Source organism: Octopus sinensis, linkage group LG1 (genome assembly GCF_006345805.1).
Source record: "Octopus sinensis linkage group LG1, ASM634580v1, whole genome shotgun sequence".
Lineage (NCBI taxonomy): Eukaryota > Metazoa > Mollusca > Cephalopoda > Octopoda > Octopodidae > Octopus > Octopus sinensis.
Window position 1 is genome coordinate 155,659,650 of NC_042997.1, and position 16,796 is coordinate 155,676,445.

Below are 16,796 nucleotides of genomic sequence, written 5' to 3' on the forward strand. Positions count from 1 at the left end.
ATGTGTGTAAGTTTATATGTATGTATCCATCTATATAATAGGTAACTGCACGTACATATACTTAATATTTATTATTTATTTTTTGTGTATGCATGTACGAATAACTGCGCGTATATATATTTTTACTATTTACTTATTTTTTGAGTAGCATGTAATTATGAATATAAGGAGGCGCGTGTGTGTGTGTGTTGTGTAAGCATATATGTGTATACTTTTACGCATGTGTGTACTTATGTGTATATATGGATGCACGCGTGTGTGTGTGTGTATGGGTACGCATGTACATGTGTATGTGCGTGTAGTGTATATATATGTATATGTGTGTGTATGCGTATGTGTGTGTATGTATATGTATATATATATATGTGTATATATATGTGAATGTATATATATATGTATATTATATATATATATATACATGTATGTATTTGTATGTAGGTGTATATGTATGTGTGTGTATTTATATTTATTGGTGTATATATATAGACTAGCCTTCTAAGAGTGTAGACATGAATCTGTAGGTACGCGTACGTATGTGTATATACGTGAATGTATGTAGATGTATGTATGTATGAATATAACGCGTGCGTGCGTGTATGTGTATGAGTGTACGAATGAGTGAGTGTACGTGCTAAAGAGTGTGCGTGAGTGAATGAGTGCTTGTTTTCCAGTGGACAGATAAATGGACTGGCTGTCATAGCCAAGATGTTTGTGACCAAGCGGCCAAAGATAACAAAAGTAATAAACGAAGATAATAAAATTAAAATTAGGGAATGGGTCTGTATTTGTATGTGTATATATATATATGTGTATGTGTAGGTATGCATAGGTACACATATGTATATATATATATATATATATACATGTATGTATATGTATGTATGTGTGTGTATATGTGTGTGTATGTGTATATATGTGTATATAGGGACTAGTGTGTTGCGTGTGCATGTGTGTGTGTGGATATGTGTGTGTATGCGTGTATGTGAGTATATGTGTGTGTATGTGTATATATATTTTTCTGCGCGTATATGTATGTGTGGTCGTGTGTGTATATATACATGTGTGTATACGTGTATGCATGTGAGTGTGTGTATGTATACATATATGTGTATGTGTAGTTATGTATATGTATGTGTATGTGTAAGTGTATATGTATGTATATATATGTGTGTGTATGTATGTGTGTATGTATATGTATATATGTTTGTATGTGTGTGTATGTATGTATACATGTGTGCATAGGTATAAGTGAGAATCTCCTTATTTACCTAAAACTCTATTCCCCCTTTTTTTTTTTTTATATATAGATTTTTTTATTTTTTTATTTTTTTATTTATTCTTCTATCTAATTTAACACTGACTCCTTGACCACTCCCCCAAGTATGATATTTTGCGCTATGCCTACCCCCAAAAAGTCCCCCACCAACACCCCTTTAAACCTGCCTAAATGTATAAATACCAATACAATTCTTGTTAACTAGCTTCCTGAAGATTTCTCTTGAATGAAACAGTTCTAGTCCTGTAGAAGCTCCTTCTATATAATAAATTAATTTTACTCTGCTATGTATTGAGTACCTTATTTACTGTGTGGTTAACCCCGAATCAACCCGGGACCTACATATATATATATATATATATATATATATATATATATATATATATATTATAATATATATATATATAATATATGTAGATATATATGTATATATATATGTATAAATATTAGATATATTATATAGAATGTATAATAGATGTATATAGATATGTATAAATTATATATATATTATATAGTATATATATATATATATATAATATATGTATGTATATATTATGTAATATAATGTATAAATATATATATATATATGTATATATGTAATAATATATATATATATATATATATATATATATACACACACACATGCATATATATATTTACATATGTACATATGCATATATGTGTGTGCATATGTACATCTGTATATATATATATATATATATATATATATATACGCTTACACACACACACAGATATATATATGGATCTGTACATATTTGAATATATAGATTGGTAAATAGATAGATATGTTAATGAGTATGTATGTACATGCATATATAATTAAAATTGACATGCACATCAGAGAAAAGCAAAATAATGATGTGTACATCCATTTATAACAAATTCTGCACGTTTAATGTACATATCCCACATACACACACATACATTATATGTGTATGTGCTGGTGCTATGTAAAAAGTACTCAATCCACTCAGTAAGGTGCTTGTAGTTAGGAAGGGCATCCAGCCATAAAAACCATGCGAAAATAGACAGTGAAGCCTGGTGCAGTCTTCTGCCTAGGCAGCTCCTGTCAAACCATCTAACCATGCCAGCATGGAAGATGATCATTAAACGATATTGATTATGTTGATGTATGTATGCATATATATGTGTGTGTGTGAGAGTGTATATCTATTTATATTAACAGATAATTATGTACAATTCAGAAAAAATGTGTGCTCAGAAGTCATAGAGTGGGTTTAATTTTATATCATCAAACAACATATAACAAGTTAGAATGGTTACTGTTGGTTTCTCTTTGATATTACCACTAGACAATATTAAAGGCTCTTGACAACCAATGCTGGTGTGTTTACATCCCCATAACTTAGCAGTTTGGCAATAGACCAATGGAATAAGTACTAGGCTTACAAAAAATGAGTCCTGGGGTCGATTTGTTCGACTAAAGGCTGTGCTCTAGCATGGTCACAGTCAAATGACTGAAACAAATAAAAGAGTAAATAATAAAATAAGTGTGTCATATACACCAGCGTATAAGGTTTTCCTACAATTTAGCCTGAAGCCTTGATGTGAATGGAATTATAATAGAAAACACTATTTCTAATGTTTTTACAAAAGCATGAATATCAGAAAATTAGTTTATAAACTTCAGTTTTTATACTTTATCTGAATGAATTCCTCTCGTCAAGGTATGAATTCCAGGTATTTATTGCTGAGAATTGATTTATTAGATTTCGTTCTGCGTAGTTTGTGCATATTAATCAGGTTGGCTTGGTATATTGTTTGTAACATATGGTATAAAACCAGCAGCTGTTCATATGAGTGATACTACATACCAACATACATCAGAGATTTAGTATTTTGGAAAATACAAGCCATTTTGTCAAGCCAAGCCATTGAATAAGCTTCTACATAGTTGATTGATCTGCTAGAAATAACAGTAATATCATCCCTCAGATCACACTGTCACATGACCATGTGATCACTTGACCAACCAGACTATCAGATGTTGTTACACATTATTGATCACAATGCACTTTTCATCATTGCAGTTTTTGCATTACACCATGCCACTGGCTAGGCAAGCAAGCCAACGTTCCCACCCTGCTGATCAATAGACAGACTGGAGTAACATAAAATGAAGTGTTTTGCTCAAGAACACAATGTGTTGCCCAGTCTGGGAATCAAACCCATGATATAACAATCATGAGTGTGACAGCCCAACCACTATGCCAAGTGCCTCCACTATACTTCCTTAAAAAGAAGAATACATAAAATCATATGATCTGACTTACTCCTAAGATGGATGGTCACAGCTGTAATGCTCTTAATCATAGGTCTGCTCAATTAGCTTTGACCTGTAACTAAACAACAAGAATAGATTAGAAAACCTGGTCCTATGTCAAGACAAGGAGCCACAAACACACATCACACACTGATCCCAACACTGCACCTTGTCTTCCACAACTGCCTCACCTTCTCCTCTCTTTTCATTCTCTTTTTCTCCTTCTCTTGTTCCCTCCCACCCAACATGCCTAACCTCCGCATATTCCTTTCTCACTCATTTCCTTATATTTTTTTCTTTTCTATAATTCTTCTCTTGAAGGACTAGTGTCTAAAACATCAAAATTCTTTCCTTTCTTTTTCAGAATTAAACTAATACATTTGTTTAAACTTATTCCTCTTATGCTGTCTTCTTGTCTTCTTTTTGTGCTCATAGCCTTTGTCTCACTCTCTCTCTCTCTCTCTCTCACACACACACACACACACACACAGTCACACACACACACACATATTATATAGCTGTCAAAATAAGATTAGGCTGGGCAAAGTTTAGAGAGCTCCTGCTTCTGCTGGTAACAAAGGGCCTCTCTCTCAGAGTGAAAGGCAGATTGTATGATGCTTGTGTGTGAACAGCTAAGCTACAAGGCAGTAAAACATGGGCGGTGACAGTTAAGGACACATGTAGGCTTGAAAGAAATGAAACCCGCATGCTTCATTGGATGTGTAATGTCAGTGTGCATGTCTGACAGAGTGTAAGCATCTTGAGAGAACAGTTAGGTATAAGAGACAGCAGATGTGGTGTGCAAGAGACAAATGCACTGGTATGGTCATGTGATGCATATGGATGAGGACAACTGTGTAATGAAGTGCTGATCCCTAACTGTGGATGGAACCTGTGGTAGAAGTTGATCCAGGAAGACATGGGAATGCACAGCTGAAGAAAAGAAGACGAAAGGAAGAGAAAGCTTCAAGCTTTTTTTTTTTTGTGGACTGAGAGGCTGGTTTATTAGAGACCCCCTACACTTTTTTTTTTTTGACCAGGTGGAGGTAGTGAGGTTATAGAGCCTTGCTTCGGTTGAGAGCAAATAATATAAATTTTGTCCTATTGTAAGACATGGGATAAGGTGGTAAAGCATGATCTCCAAAATTTTGGCCTCACTGAGGCAATGACTAGTGACCAAAACCTTTTGCAATATGGTGTGCTTAAGCCAAGTGAAATTGCAATCGTGGCAGATACTGATGTCACTCAAAATGGTACCCATGCCGGTGGCATGTAAAAAGACCTGAGTGTTGGGCACCACTGGGACAAGGACCAAAACCATTTGGCATTATGCCAAGCTTCGAGCATTAGGCCTGACAGAGGCAACAACTGAGTCCATTTGGCATTATGCCTTGCTTGAGAAGAAGACCCATCAAGCCAAGTAAAACCACAGTTGTGGCAGATACCGGTATCATGCAAATGGCTCTTGTGCCGATGGCACGTAAAAGCACCCATTACACTCTCAGGGTGGTTGGCATTAGGAAGGGCATCCAACTGTAGAAACCATGCCAAAACTGACTGGAGTCTGGTGTAGCCTTCCATCTTGCCAGCCCTGGTCAAACCATCCAACACATGCTAGCATGGGCAGTGAACATTAAATGATGATGATGACGGTGGTGACGGCGGCGGCAGTTGCTATACTTGAGGATGGTCATATTTTGCCAATTAAATGCACACACTTCAGCTTTACTATTACTATTTTAGTTTCTTTGTCAAACATCCTGTAACCTCTTCAGTGATTCCCTATCCCATTTGTCTCCTTGTTTCCGCTTATTCCATTTTAGTATATATTCATGTGTGTGTGTGTGTGTAGGCACAAGGAGTTCATTTGGAACCACAGGGTTTGTGGTTTCCTCTTGCTACATGGAGACAGTCTTCTAGTGTCCTGTATTATAGCTTCAGACCAACCAAAACTTTGTGAGTTGATTAGACAGAAACAGGAAGATGCCTGTTGTATGTGTGAGTGTGTGTGCATGTGTTTGTATGTGTGTGTACACGTGAGCACACCTGTTTGTGTGTGTGTGTGTGCATGTGAGCACATGTGGGGTTTTTTTGTGTGTGTGTTTATGTGCATCCTTATGTTTGTGTTTGTCTTTCACTGCTTGATAGCAAGTGTTGTTTCCTTTATGTCTGTAACTTGACAGTTCAGCAAAACGTGACTGATAAGCATAAATACCAAATTTTAAATTACTTTATTCACTTTGTTTGACTAAACCCTTCGAGGCAGTTCCCTGTCATGGTCACAGTCTAATGTCCGAAACTAATAAAAGAATAATAAAACATCATGAACATTTATAAATTTATACATCAGATAAGAATATTTGTAAATGTGAAATTTACACAGGCTCCTCGAGTGGATATAAACATTATTCAGATAACCTTATTTTATTTATCTCTGTTTCTCTTCTTAAGATCTTAATTAATAGATCTAATCACCACATAATTATTTCAGCTTAATTATCTAGTATGGACGTCTGCAATTATTAATAGTATTATTCATCTCAGCTCTGTATATAACAATACCAAACATTGGTATTATTCATCTCAGCTCAATGTTCAAAGCCAGTGAGCTATTGATGTTGCAGCTACTTCTGTGTGACCATGAGAGAACCATGTGTATGTAGCATGCTTGCCTCTTTCAAATGCATACACACACAAAATATGACTAACACTAGAAAGAGAAGAATGATAATGGAAAATTTTCAGAACACACTTGAATTAGCACTTGAACAAATGCTTTTGCTTTAGCTGAAAAAGAAAATGAAGTGGATACATTCAAAATTGTTTCTGTTTCTAAAGTTATAAGCAACTCTATCTTTTTCTTCCTCTCTTCTCTGTTATCCTTCAGATTTAAAATGAAGACAATTGAATAATCTCTTTTACTTGTTTCAGTCATTTGACTGCAGCCATGAAGGAGCACTGCCTTTAGTCTAGCAAATTGACCTCAGGACTTATTCTTTGGACGCCTAGTACTTATTCTATCGGTCTCTTTTGCCGAACCACTAAGTTGCAGGGATGTAAACACATCACCATCGGTTGTCAAGTGATGTGGGGGGACACAGACACACAAAACTTACACACACACACACACACATATATATATATATACATATGCATATATACGATGGGCTTCTTTCAGTTTCCGTCTACCAAATCTACTCACAAGGCTTTAGTAGGAGACACTTGCCCAAGGTGCCACGCAGTGGGACTGAACCCAGAACCATGTGGTTGGTAAGCAAGCTACTTACCACACAGTCACTCCTGCGCCTGTGATATCATTAATTAATTAATTGACTTACCTTATGTTCCATTACTCCATATTGAAGATGAACAATGTACAGAAACAGGTTTGTACTTGGATAAGGAATTATATATAACTTTAAAAGATATACTTGAGACAACAAAGAAAAAAGAAGTTAAATGATTTTAATATGCTTTTTTCCTTTATACAAAAAAAATGCACAAAATAATAATTAAACTACTTATAATATGAAATACAAAAGTATCAATCACTGAGGTGAAAGGTTTCCATTTCCACAACTTTGAGCCTAACATGGTTTATTCATAGATGTTGGTTGTGACATAGTGTATTTATAAATGTTAGTCCTTAAAAGGAACAAAAAGACCCCATTAGATAAGTCACTCACCTCTTTGGAAGGAACACATACACGCGCACGCAGTATGACTGACTCTAGAAAAGTGAGGTTAATTAATGATGTTGATAGTTCCTTTATTTGCAGATGAAAAAGATACTCTGAATATTTATATCAGCAAAGAAAATTTTAATTAAATCAGTGACACAATATATTTATAGCCACCACATTACTTTGTTCTAACTTGTTTGGTTCAGCTTACACAAAAGGCTTAAGAAATTTTTCTTTCAAAATCAGTCTATTTCTATTTGCCCATCTAGAACAATATGAGTGGCTTAACGTTTCTTTTAAAATCTTTCTTTACAATATCTCCTCAACCGTAAGTTTATTGAACTAACTATAACCTTGAACAAGCTGTCTGTTATAATAATAAAACCATGCCAGCAAGGAAAACAGACAGTGAATGATGGTGATGATGATGGTGGTGGCTCTCATTATTATTATTATTATTATTAAGATGGCAAGCTGGCAGAATCATTAGCACCCTAGGCAAAATGCTTAGGAGCATTTTGTCCATCCTTACATTCTGAGTTCAAATCCCACTAGGATCAACTTTGCCTTTCATCATTTTGGGGTCAATGAAATAAGTACCAGTTATGCACTGGGGTTGATGTAATCAACTATCTCCTCCCTGAAAAAATTTCAGGCCTTGTGCTTATAGTAGAAAAGATTGTTGTTGTTGTTGTTGTTATTATTATTATTTTTATTATTATTATTATTATTATTATTAAGGCGGTTGAGCTGGCAGAATTGTTAGCACACCAGGCAAGATGCTTAGTAGCATTTCGTCTTTACATTCTGAGTTCAAATTCCACTGAGGTCGACTTTACCTTTCATCCTTTCAGGGTTGATAAATTAAGTACCAGTTGAGTACTGGGGTCAATGTAATTGACTACCCACTCCCCCAAAATTTCAGGCCTTGTGCCTTTAGTAGAAAGGATTAATATTATTATTATTATTATTATTATTATTATTATTATTATTATTATTATATTATTTTCATTATCATCTTTCAATTCTGTTTACATGTCTTGCCAAATGTCTTCCTGACACCTAGGGCAGAGAAACGACTGTATACACTGGTAGGCCATTAAAATAAACACACCAAATTGTCCATTTACAAAATCATGCACTAGAGAAAAAGAGGAAGAAAGACAGAAATTAAAAAAAAATAAAAAGTAAACAAAGAAAATAAAGGGGAAAAGGGAAAGATAATTCACAGCAACAATGCTCTTCTTAATACATGTGACATACCTGTTAGGACAATCTTTTGCACTTCCTGTATGGATGGTAATCCAGGGATCATTCTTAAATAATTTACAGTTCCTTTTTTGATCATTCCAAGTGCTCCTACAATCACTGGTATTGTAACCATTTTGAGATGCCACATCTTTTTGATTTTGAGCAAATCTTTATATTTTCTGAGTGTATCAAATTCTTTTGCTGAGATATTATGGTCACAGGGTAAGCTCATGTCAATCAATAAACAGACTTTATTGTTTTGGTCTTCCACAACAATATTTGGTTTTATAGTTTTGTCTGTATGTACGGGGAAGTCCCAAAGAATAGTTACATTTTCTCCCTCAGTTACAGCCTCAGGGTGGTGCTTGTACCATTTGTCAGCAGTTTTGATTTTATAATGCTGACACATTACCCTGTGTTGATATTGGCCAACTCTGTCATGTCTTGATTTGTACTCTACAGGTGCTAAAACTTTACATCCTGAGATCAGGTGGTCCTCTGTTTCTATCCCACTGTTGCAGTATCGGCACTTTGGGTCTACACCATTTTTCATCACATTGGCTTAATAGCTCTGGGTCAATAAGCTCTGATCTTGGGTAGCCAAGATAAAGTCTAAACTCTCTGCTTTTAGCCCTGAGCTCCATAGCCACTGATGGATGTGCTTCTGGTCTACATCAGCTTGTTTACTACAAGCCAAATATTTTTAGGATTATTATTATTATGAGTGACACTAGGGTAAAATATACAAAACCCAGTATACCCATCATGACTACTTGTCTGATAAGGGTGCGCCAGGAACATGCATCACAACCATCTGTGTGCAACATGGTGATCTCATATCAAGATAAACAGCACATAATCTTGCAGGTGGGACCCAGTTAGAATTTTCTTCTGGTTGAATAACCCATCCTGCTCAAAGGGTCCCTGAATAAAGGTTGTTTAAAGATAATGAACAAAACACCCATGTTTCCAGGGGTGAATTATTCAAACCCCCAAAGAATTCCTCTCAACACATGACTATGATGCTCTCCTCCTATTATTATTATTATTATTATTAGTAGTAGTAGTAGTAGTAGTAGTAGTAGTAGTAGTAGTAGTAGTAGTAGTACTACTACTACTACTATACTACTACTACTACTACTACTAAACTGTATCTAATTAAAGCTGATCATTTTTGTGTTTAAAGATAAAATCAACATGGCTTTAGTTAATCTCAAGACACACACCAGTGAAAGCACTTAGTTTAAAGACAAGATTATACTGATCATTAATTATTCTCATCTATTTTATCAAGCAGAAACCAAAAGAAGTCTGTTGTGTGTATGTTCTAAGTTGTATATTTACAACCTTTGTCGTAAGAATATTAAGTCATCTATGAATTATAAATTTGTACTCTTTTAACTCTTTTGTGGCCATGTTTAGTGAATTACTAAAATACATTGCATATATATTTCAATTAATTTTTTTTAAATAATCAAGAATTTGGAAGGATTTACTAAAATGATAACTTTTATTGTATTTTTATAACTAGCATTTGAAATATTACTTAAAAGTTTCTTACATATATAATTATGATTGAAGGAAATGTTTTTATTTTTAAGTATGATCACTTCAAAATCACATGTTGTACTTCATGGTACCAGGTAGAATTGCAAGTGGGACAGTATAAAAGCAATTAAACTCTATAGTATTCAGATTACTTTATCAAGTGTGCTTATTTATTCACAGTCTTTTGAATTGATCAGGTATCTCATAGCTTTAAGATTTTGGTGATGGTAATGATCATTGCCATCATCATCTACATTTAACATCCGTTTTCCATACTGCTATGGGTTGGACAGGAACTGGCAAGGCCAAGGGCTGCACCAGATTTCATAATCTGTTTTAGCTTGGTTCCTATGGCTGGAAGTCCTTCCTAACACCAACCACTTTACAGAGTGTACTGAGTGTTTATTACATGGCACCAGTTCTTTTTATGTTGCACCAGCACCCACACCAATGCTTTTTTACATGGTACCTTGGTTTTAGGATCTCAGTTCTGTTGTGGTGGATAGATCTTCTTGAGTGCAGCAATGCACCACATATCTTGGTTCTCTGTCATCTCCTTTGTAAGATTCAGCATTTTTGATGATGTGGTTGTTTATTTAGCATGACATTGTAGGGTCCTATGTGAGAAACTGGATTCAGTCAGTTTGAATATTAAGCATGTAGAATATTTTGACTTGATGTGGCTAGGTTTAATGTGTATTTCTTGTTATTTTTTGTAATGATTTTTTACCTTTTGTTTTTAATACCTTTGAAATTTAAATATGTTTTCAGGCTATGACAGAAGTTAAAAGGAAGTTTGAAATATGACCAGTTTTTGGCTTACACCAATACAGCTTGAATTTAAGAATAACAGAGAGGCCTACAGTATACTTGGAAATTTTCCCAATACTTCCAAAACTCTAAAAACCAAAGATTAAAAAATAAAGAGAAAGAGAGAAAAACCATGACATAAAACTGAAAGGTGTGAATTTGAAAATGATACGACAATCTAATTTAACAAAAAGACTTTTGGTTCATTATAATTTGAACCGAAGTGAATATGTTTCACTTGTTACTGATATATGGTTAAAAAGACAAAGGTACGTAAATATCAGTAAATCGCTAGATATCATTTAAATTATATATGAGGTCAAATTACTTGTTAGAAATTCTTATCACTTCTTTTACCACCATCATCATCATCATCATCAATGCTGATATGGGTTGCACAGATCCCACTGTGTTTCCCTATCAGTTGTAGTCACTCTGGTACACTCATCATCATCATTATTGTTTTAACATTCACTTCTCCACTTGCATGTGTGAGGTAGAAGTCACTTGCTCACTTTCTCAGTGGGATTGAACCCAAGACCACTGGGAATCACCTTCTTAACCATATAGCTATGCCTACAAGAGTCATAGCTACTGTCCTCTCCTTCCCAGACTAAATTTTGTAAAATTTATTTTCTGAAAAGCTAAGATGACTCTTCCATGGTGCAATTGCTTCATTTTCAATACACCATCTCACATGGTGTGCTGAACACTGAAATTGTAAAATGATCATAGTGCTTGAAAACTGTGTAAAGAAGTGCCAATTTCTAAATGTGGAGGGAACCTCTGGTAGGGGTAGACCAGGAAGACATGGGATGAGGTGGTGAAGCATGATCTCCAAACTTTGGGCCTCACAGAAACAATGACTAGTGATCAAGACCTTTGGCGATATGCTGTGCTTGAGAAGATCTGTCAAGCCAAGTGAAATGGTAGTCATGGCTGATGCTGGTGTCACGTAACCATCATCTGGGCAGGTGGTGCAGAGTAGCAGCTGGTGCTAAGGTGGTATATCCAGGTTGTTGGCAGTCAGAGGCCTGAAATTTGCCAGAAGGGCATATCTCTGGTGACAGCAATATGATAAATTGTATTTCTTGTTGATTGATACTGCGGGTTGTTGGAGGATATGCAGTTTTTCACGGAGGCAGAACTGGCAGTTGGGGGTGCCGGGTAAATATGGTGGGGCTCTATCGACAATAATTCACTTGATGCTGGGTATTTCATCTCAGAGATCATGGAGTCTCTAGAGAAAAAAAGACAGGGAAGTAGAGTTCTCTCTATTCCTGGATCTGAACGAGTGCATATGCTGGGAGTACCTTCTCTTGAAGTCATTAGCTACCATACCCGTATAGTGCCTAGTAATGCCATCAGATGGTGTAAGGGTGGCTCTGTATACTACAGCTCTTGAGAGACAAGATCGTTCTAGAGGGCACATGGTGGGATTTCAGAAGTTGTAGGTTGGGGCCGGGAGTGATGTAGGTGCATTTTTATGACTGTTGATGTTAGATGTGATGTTGTCTAAGCAAGAGTAGCTCACCTTGACATTATGGGGGTTCAAGAGTTTATAATACTTAGGCCTCTGGAAGACCCTAATTATGTTGGTGGAAACTTCTAGATTAAAAGTGGGGTTATACCATATAATTTTCCTTCTCATAATCCTTTTGGGGTGGGGGAAGGGTGTTTAGAGGTCGTCCACATATGTGAGCTTCTCAGTAAACCCACTCCTCACCAAAGCATTATTGTAGTGAGGGGCAGCCCTTTTAAAGATCTTTCTATTAGCCAAGAGATTAGATAATCATTTGCTGATGCCTGGAACCAGGTTTCTAATTACTGTGGGAGGATGGTTTGAGCTCTTGTATATGTATACTGTATCCTTGTTAGGCTTCCTGTATGTTAATACTTTCCTGTACTGAGTTCTAAGATTACATCCAAGAAATCATCCGTAGTCAAGACAAGCTGAATTCCTTAAATATTTTTATCAAGTTCTTCCTGAACCTGTCCATGGTGTGGCTGTTCATATGGCTTGAGATAGCCAGGCCATTGTCCCTATAGATGTATAACCTGATGAGATCAGCGATTTCAGCCTCGTCAAAGCTCCCCATAGAGACTTTGAATAATGCATCACCTTCTTTTTTCACCCAGAATGAACTGTCGTGGGCCAGAATTGATTTTCTAGCATTCATGATAATGCTGACGTCAAGATCACTAATTCTGGTGTATTGCTCAGCAAACGTTAGGGCCTTCAGGAAGAGGGGCTTAGATACACACACACACACACACACACATACATTCATATACACATACTTATATATATATATATACAAAATTTAAAATTAAATAAGGGTAGAAATTGATATTAATCAATTAAAACCAGTGTTTTTAGATATGCTAAGCCACTGGTTTTAATTGATTCATATCAATTTTTACCCTTATTTAATTTATATATATATGATGATGATGATGAACTTTCATTCATAAAATCTCTGCCAAAACAAACAGTAAAGCCCGATGCAATCTTCTACCTCATTAGCCCCTGTCAACCCTTCCAACTCATGCCAACAAGGAAAACACATTGAATGATGATGGGCTTCCATACCATTTCTGTCTACTAATTTTACTGATAAGGCATTGGTTGGTCCAGGGCTATAGTAGAAGACACTTGCCCAAGGATTGAACCCGAAACCATGTAGTTGCAAAGCAAGCATCTTAACTACACAGCCATGCCTGCTCCGAATCTGGCAATATTTGTCATAAGGTTTGAACTCATTACAAAAAGATTCAGCTGTAACTTTACAATCATTGTTTTGTATTTCACTTATTTTCCTGATGTTTTGTGTTTCATTTTAAATTCAGATTCTGCATTTTATCTTAATGTTTTTGGTCTTTTTTTCCACAGGTCACGTGATGCAATCTGGTCATTCCTTTGTGTAGTTTTCCTACTGGTGCTAATGATGTGGGGTGTATGGTATTATGGCCTTTGCAATCGTAAATCAAAAAGAAATTCTCACAACTTTGAAGACACATGTCATTATACCACAGTCAACAGTAAGGTTTCTTTTGATATTCTCTTTAATTTTTTACTCATCATATAGAACATCATCATCATCATCATTGTTTAACGTCCATTTTCCATGCTAGCATGGGTTGGACAGTTCGATCGGGGTCTGGGAAGCCAGGAGGTTGCACCAGGTTCCAGTCTGATCTAGCAGTGTTTCTACAGCTGGATGCCCTTCCTAACACCAACCACTCTGTGAATGTAGTGGGTGCTTTTTACATGCCACCGGCACAGGGGCCAGGGGAGGCTGGCAACGGCTATGATTGGTTGGTGCTTTTTATGTGCCATCGGCACAGAAGCCAGTCAGGGCGGCGCTGGTATCAGCCACGTTTGGATGGTGCTTTTTACGTGCCACCAGCATGGGTATCACAACTACATTTGATTTTTATTTTGATGTTGATGATGATGTACTTAACTCAATAGGTCTCCTCAAGCACAGCAGGTCACCCTAGCCAAGAAAAATAAATGTTTATAGGAAAAACACTATCACAAAATAATAATAATAATAGTTTCAAATTTTGGCACAAGGCCAGAAGTTTTGAGGTGGGGAGTCACAATTACATTGATCCCAGTGTTCAACAGGTACTTATTTTATTGACTCCAAAAGGATGAAAGGCAAAGTTGACCACCACTAAACAATTTGCTTGGCATGCTAATGATACTGCTAGCTCACCACTTAAAGAATGATAATAATAATAATAATAATAATCCTTGGTGAGAGGGAACTAGTCAATTACATCAACCTCAGTGTTTCACTAGTACTTAATTTATAAACCCCAAAAGGATTAAAGGCAAAGTTGACCTCAGAATGTAAAGACAAATAAAATGCCACTCAGCATTTCACCTGGTGTGCTAACAATTCTGCTGCTTGCCACCTTAATAATAATAATAATAATAATAATAATAATAATAATAATAATAGTCGGCGGCAGCAGCGTTTAACGTCCACTTTCCATGCTGGCATGGGTTAGACAGTTTAACTGAAAACTGGTAAGCCGGGGAGCTGCACAAGTTTCCAATCTGATTTGGCAAGGTTTCTACAGCTGGATGCCCTTCCTAACACCAACCACTCCAAGAGTGTAGTGGATGCTTTTATGTGCCATTGACGTGACACCAGCATTGGCCATGACTATAATCTCACTTGGCTTGACAGGTCTACACAAGCATGGTATATTGCCGAAGGTCTCAGTCACCTGTCACTGTCTCCACAAAGCCCAATACTTGAATGGTGATTTTTACAATAATTTCAAATTTTGGCACAAGGCTAGCAACTTCAAGTGAGAGGTAATTTGATTACATTGACCCCAGTGCTCAACTGGTACTTATTTTATTGATCCTGAAAGGCAGCTTTTGAACTCAGAATGTAAAGTCAGAAGAAATGTCACTAAGCATTTTGTGCAGCTCAGTGATGATTCTGCCCGCTCACTGCCTTAATAATGATGATGATGATGGTGGTGGTGGTGGTGGTGGTGGCGGGTTTTTTTTTTTCTCTGATCACCTAGTGTATTTAATATATAATTCACGTCCAATGATATAACATAAACATCAGTGACAAACATAACATTGTATGTTTTTCTCAATTATTGGTCATGTGATATGTTGTATGTTCTTTATATATTGTCACATGATTTGGTCTGTCATCTGTGACTGAATTGTTGAGAAGACTTTAGTTGGCCTGGGGATTTAGTTGAAGGCATGCCCTTGGTGCCTTACAGTGGGACTGAAGAGAAACTATGAGGCTGAAAAACAAACTTCTAAATCACACAGCCAATACTTTTTTACTTCATTATTTGCAAACATAACTCAGTTTTATATTTTGGTTGTTTAACATGTAAGATTTAGTAAATTGAAATTAAAATTGAGTAAATGAATAATTAAACTTAATTTTTTTTTATCCCTCTCTCCATTTTTGTTTGCTTCCTGACAGAAGTCATCCAAGCCAAAGCCAAATTCCTTCCTATGTTTCAAAAGAAGGAGAAACCACACGTAGAAGTAATTGCTGACAATTCTTCATCTGCCGAGACTGATTATGAAGACATGGATGGAAGTCAGAACTGCTTAACATCTAACAAAAGAAAAAAGAAAATGTCAAAAACATTCCATAGGAAATTTAATATCTAGTGTTAAACGAACTAAAAGTAATAGAATTTTCAGTATATTTAATAAAATTACATCAACAAGACCATCATACTGTTTATGAGAACTATGTAAGCAAATATCTTCCAGTTTTTACTTATTAGTTATGTATACTTTGGTATCTAGACTCTGAATTATATTTGAAATGAAGAGTATACTCCATTAAATGAGGTACCAAAATTATTGTCGAGAAATTTGTAGAAATATACCTGTGGATAATAAATATATATTTTCAATGTAAATTAAATTAAAATTTACCTTTTTTTAAGAATAAAAAAATGAAGATGTTACTTTACCATGAAAAAGGTAAAGTGTTAAAAGTGTAAAATATTCTTTTGTATAAATATATTACAATTAAATTTGTAAATATTTTCTGTTATTTTTTAAGTAATTCTGTCATACACACACACACACATATATATAAATATATATATATATACATATATATATGTGTGTGTGTATGTGTAATAATATGAGAGGTTTTGGTATCCAGGAGACCCAAAAGGCAAGTAAGGCTATGTAAGTACTACAGAAAGACCGCTGTTAAGCTCCCGGTTCAATAATAGTATGAGTGAGGAGTCTAATGTGGGTCATCTGTGAGCATGTATATCTTAAATAAAATGAGATAACAAGGCCAAGGCAGTGTGATATTTCTAGAACATTTATAAAGAGAAAGATAGTCTTACAGCTGTTTCAGGGATGTAAAATATATCCCATCATCAGAGACGATATGAG

The 16,796-nt window shown here is 35.6% G+C and overlaps 1 protein-coding gene across 3 annotated transcripts in view; it reads left to right on the forward strand.

Annotated features, from left to right (window-relative positions):
• The window catches only part of LOC115213930, a 22,890-nt gene extending 6,582 nt beyond the window's left edge, over window positions 1-16,308 (forward strand). For all 3 annotated transcript variants that reach the window (XM_029782931.2, XM_029782945.2, XM_036505832.1), the window contains 3 exons: window positions 10,835-11,142; window positions 13,767-13,915; window positions 15,853-16,308. In XM_029782931.2, coding sequence (XP_029638791.1) covers window positions 11,039-11,142; window positions 13,767-13,915; window positions 15,853-16,046 — 447 coding nt within the window. In that variant the 5' untranslated portion in view covers window positions 10,835-11,038 and the 3' untranslated portion in view covers window positions 16,047-16,308. The remainder of the gene's footprint in view (window positions 1-10,834; window positions 11,143-13,766; window positions 13,916-15,852) is intronic.
• The last annotated feature ends 488 nt before the right edge of the window (window positions 16,309-16,796 follow it).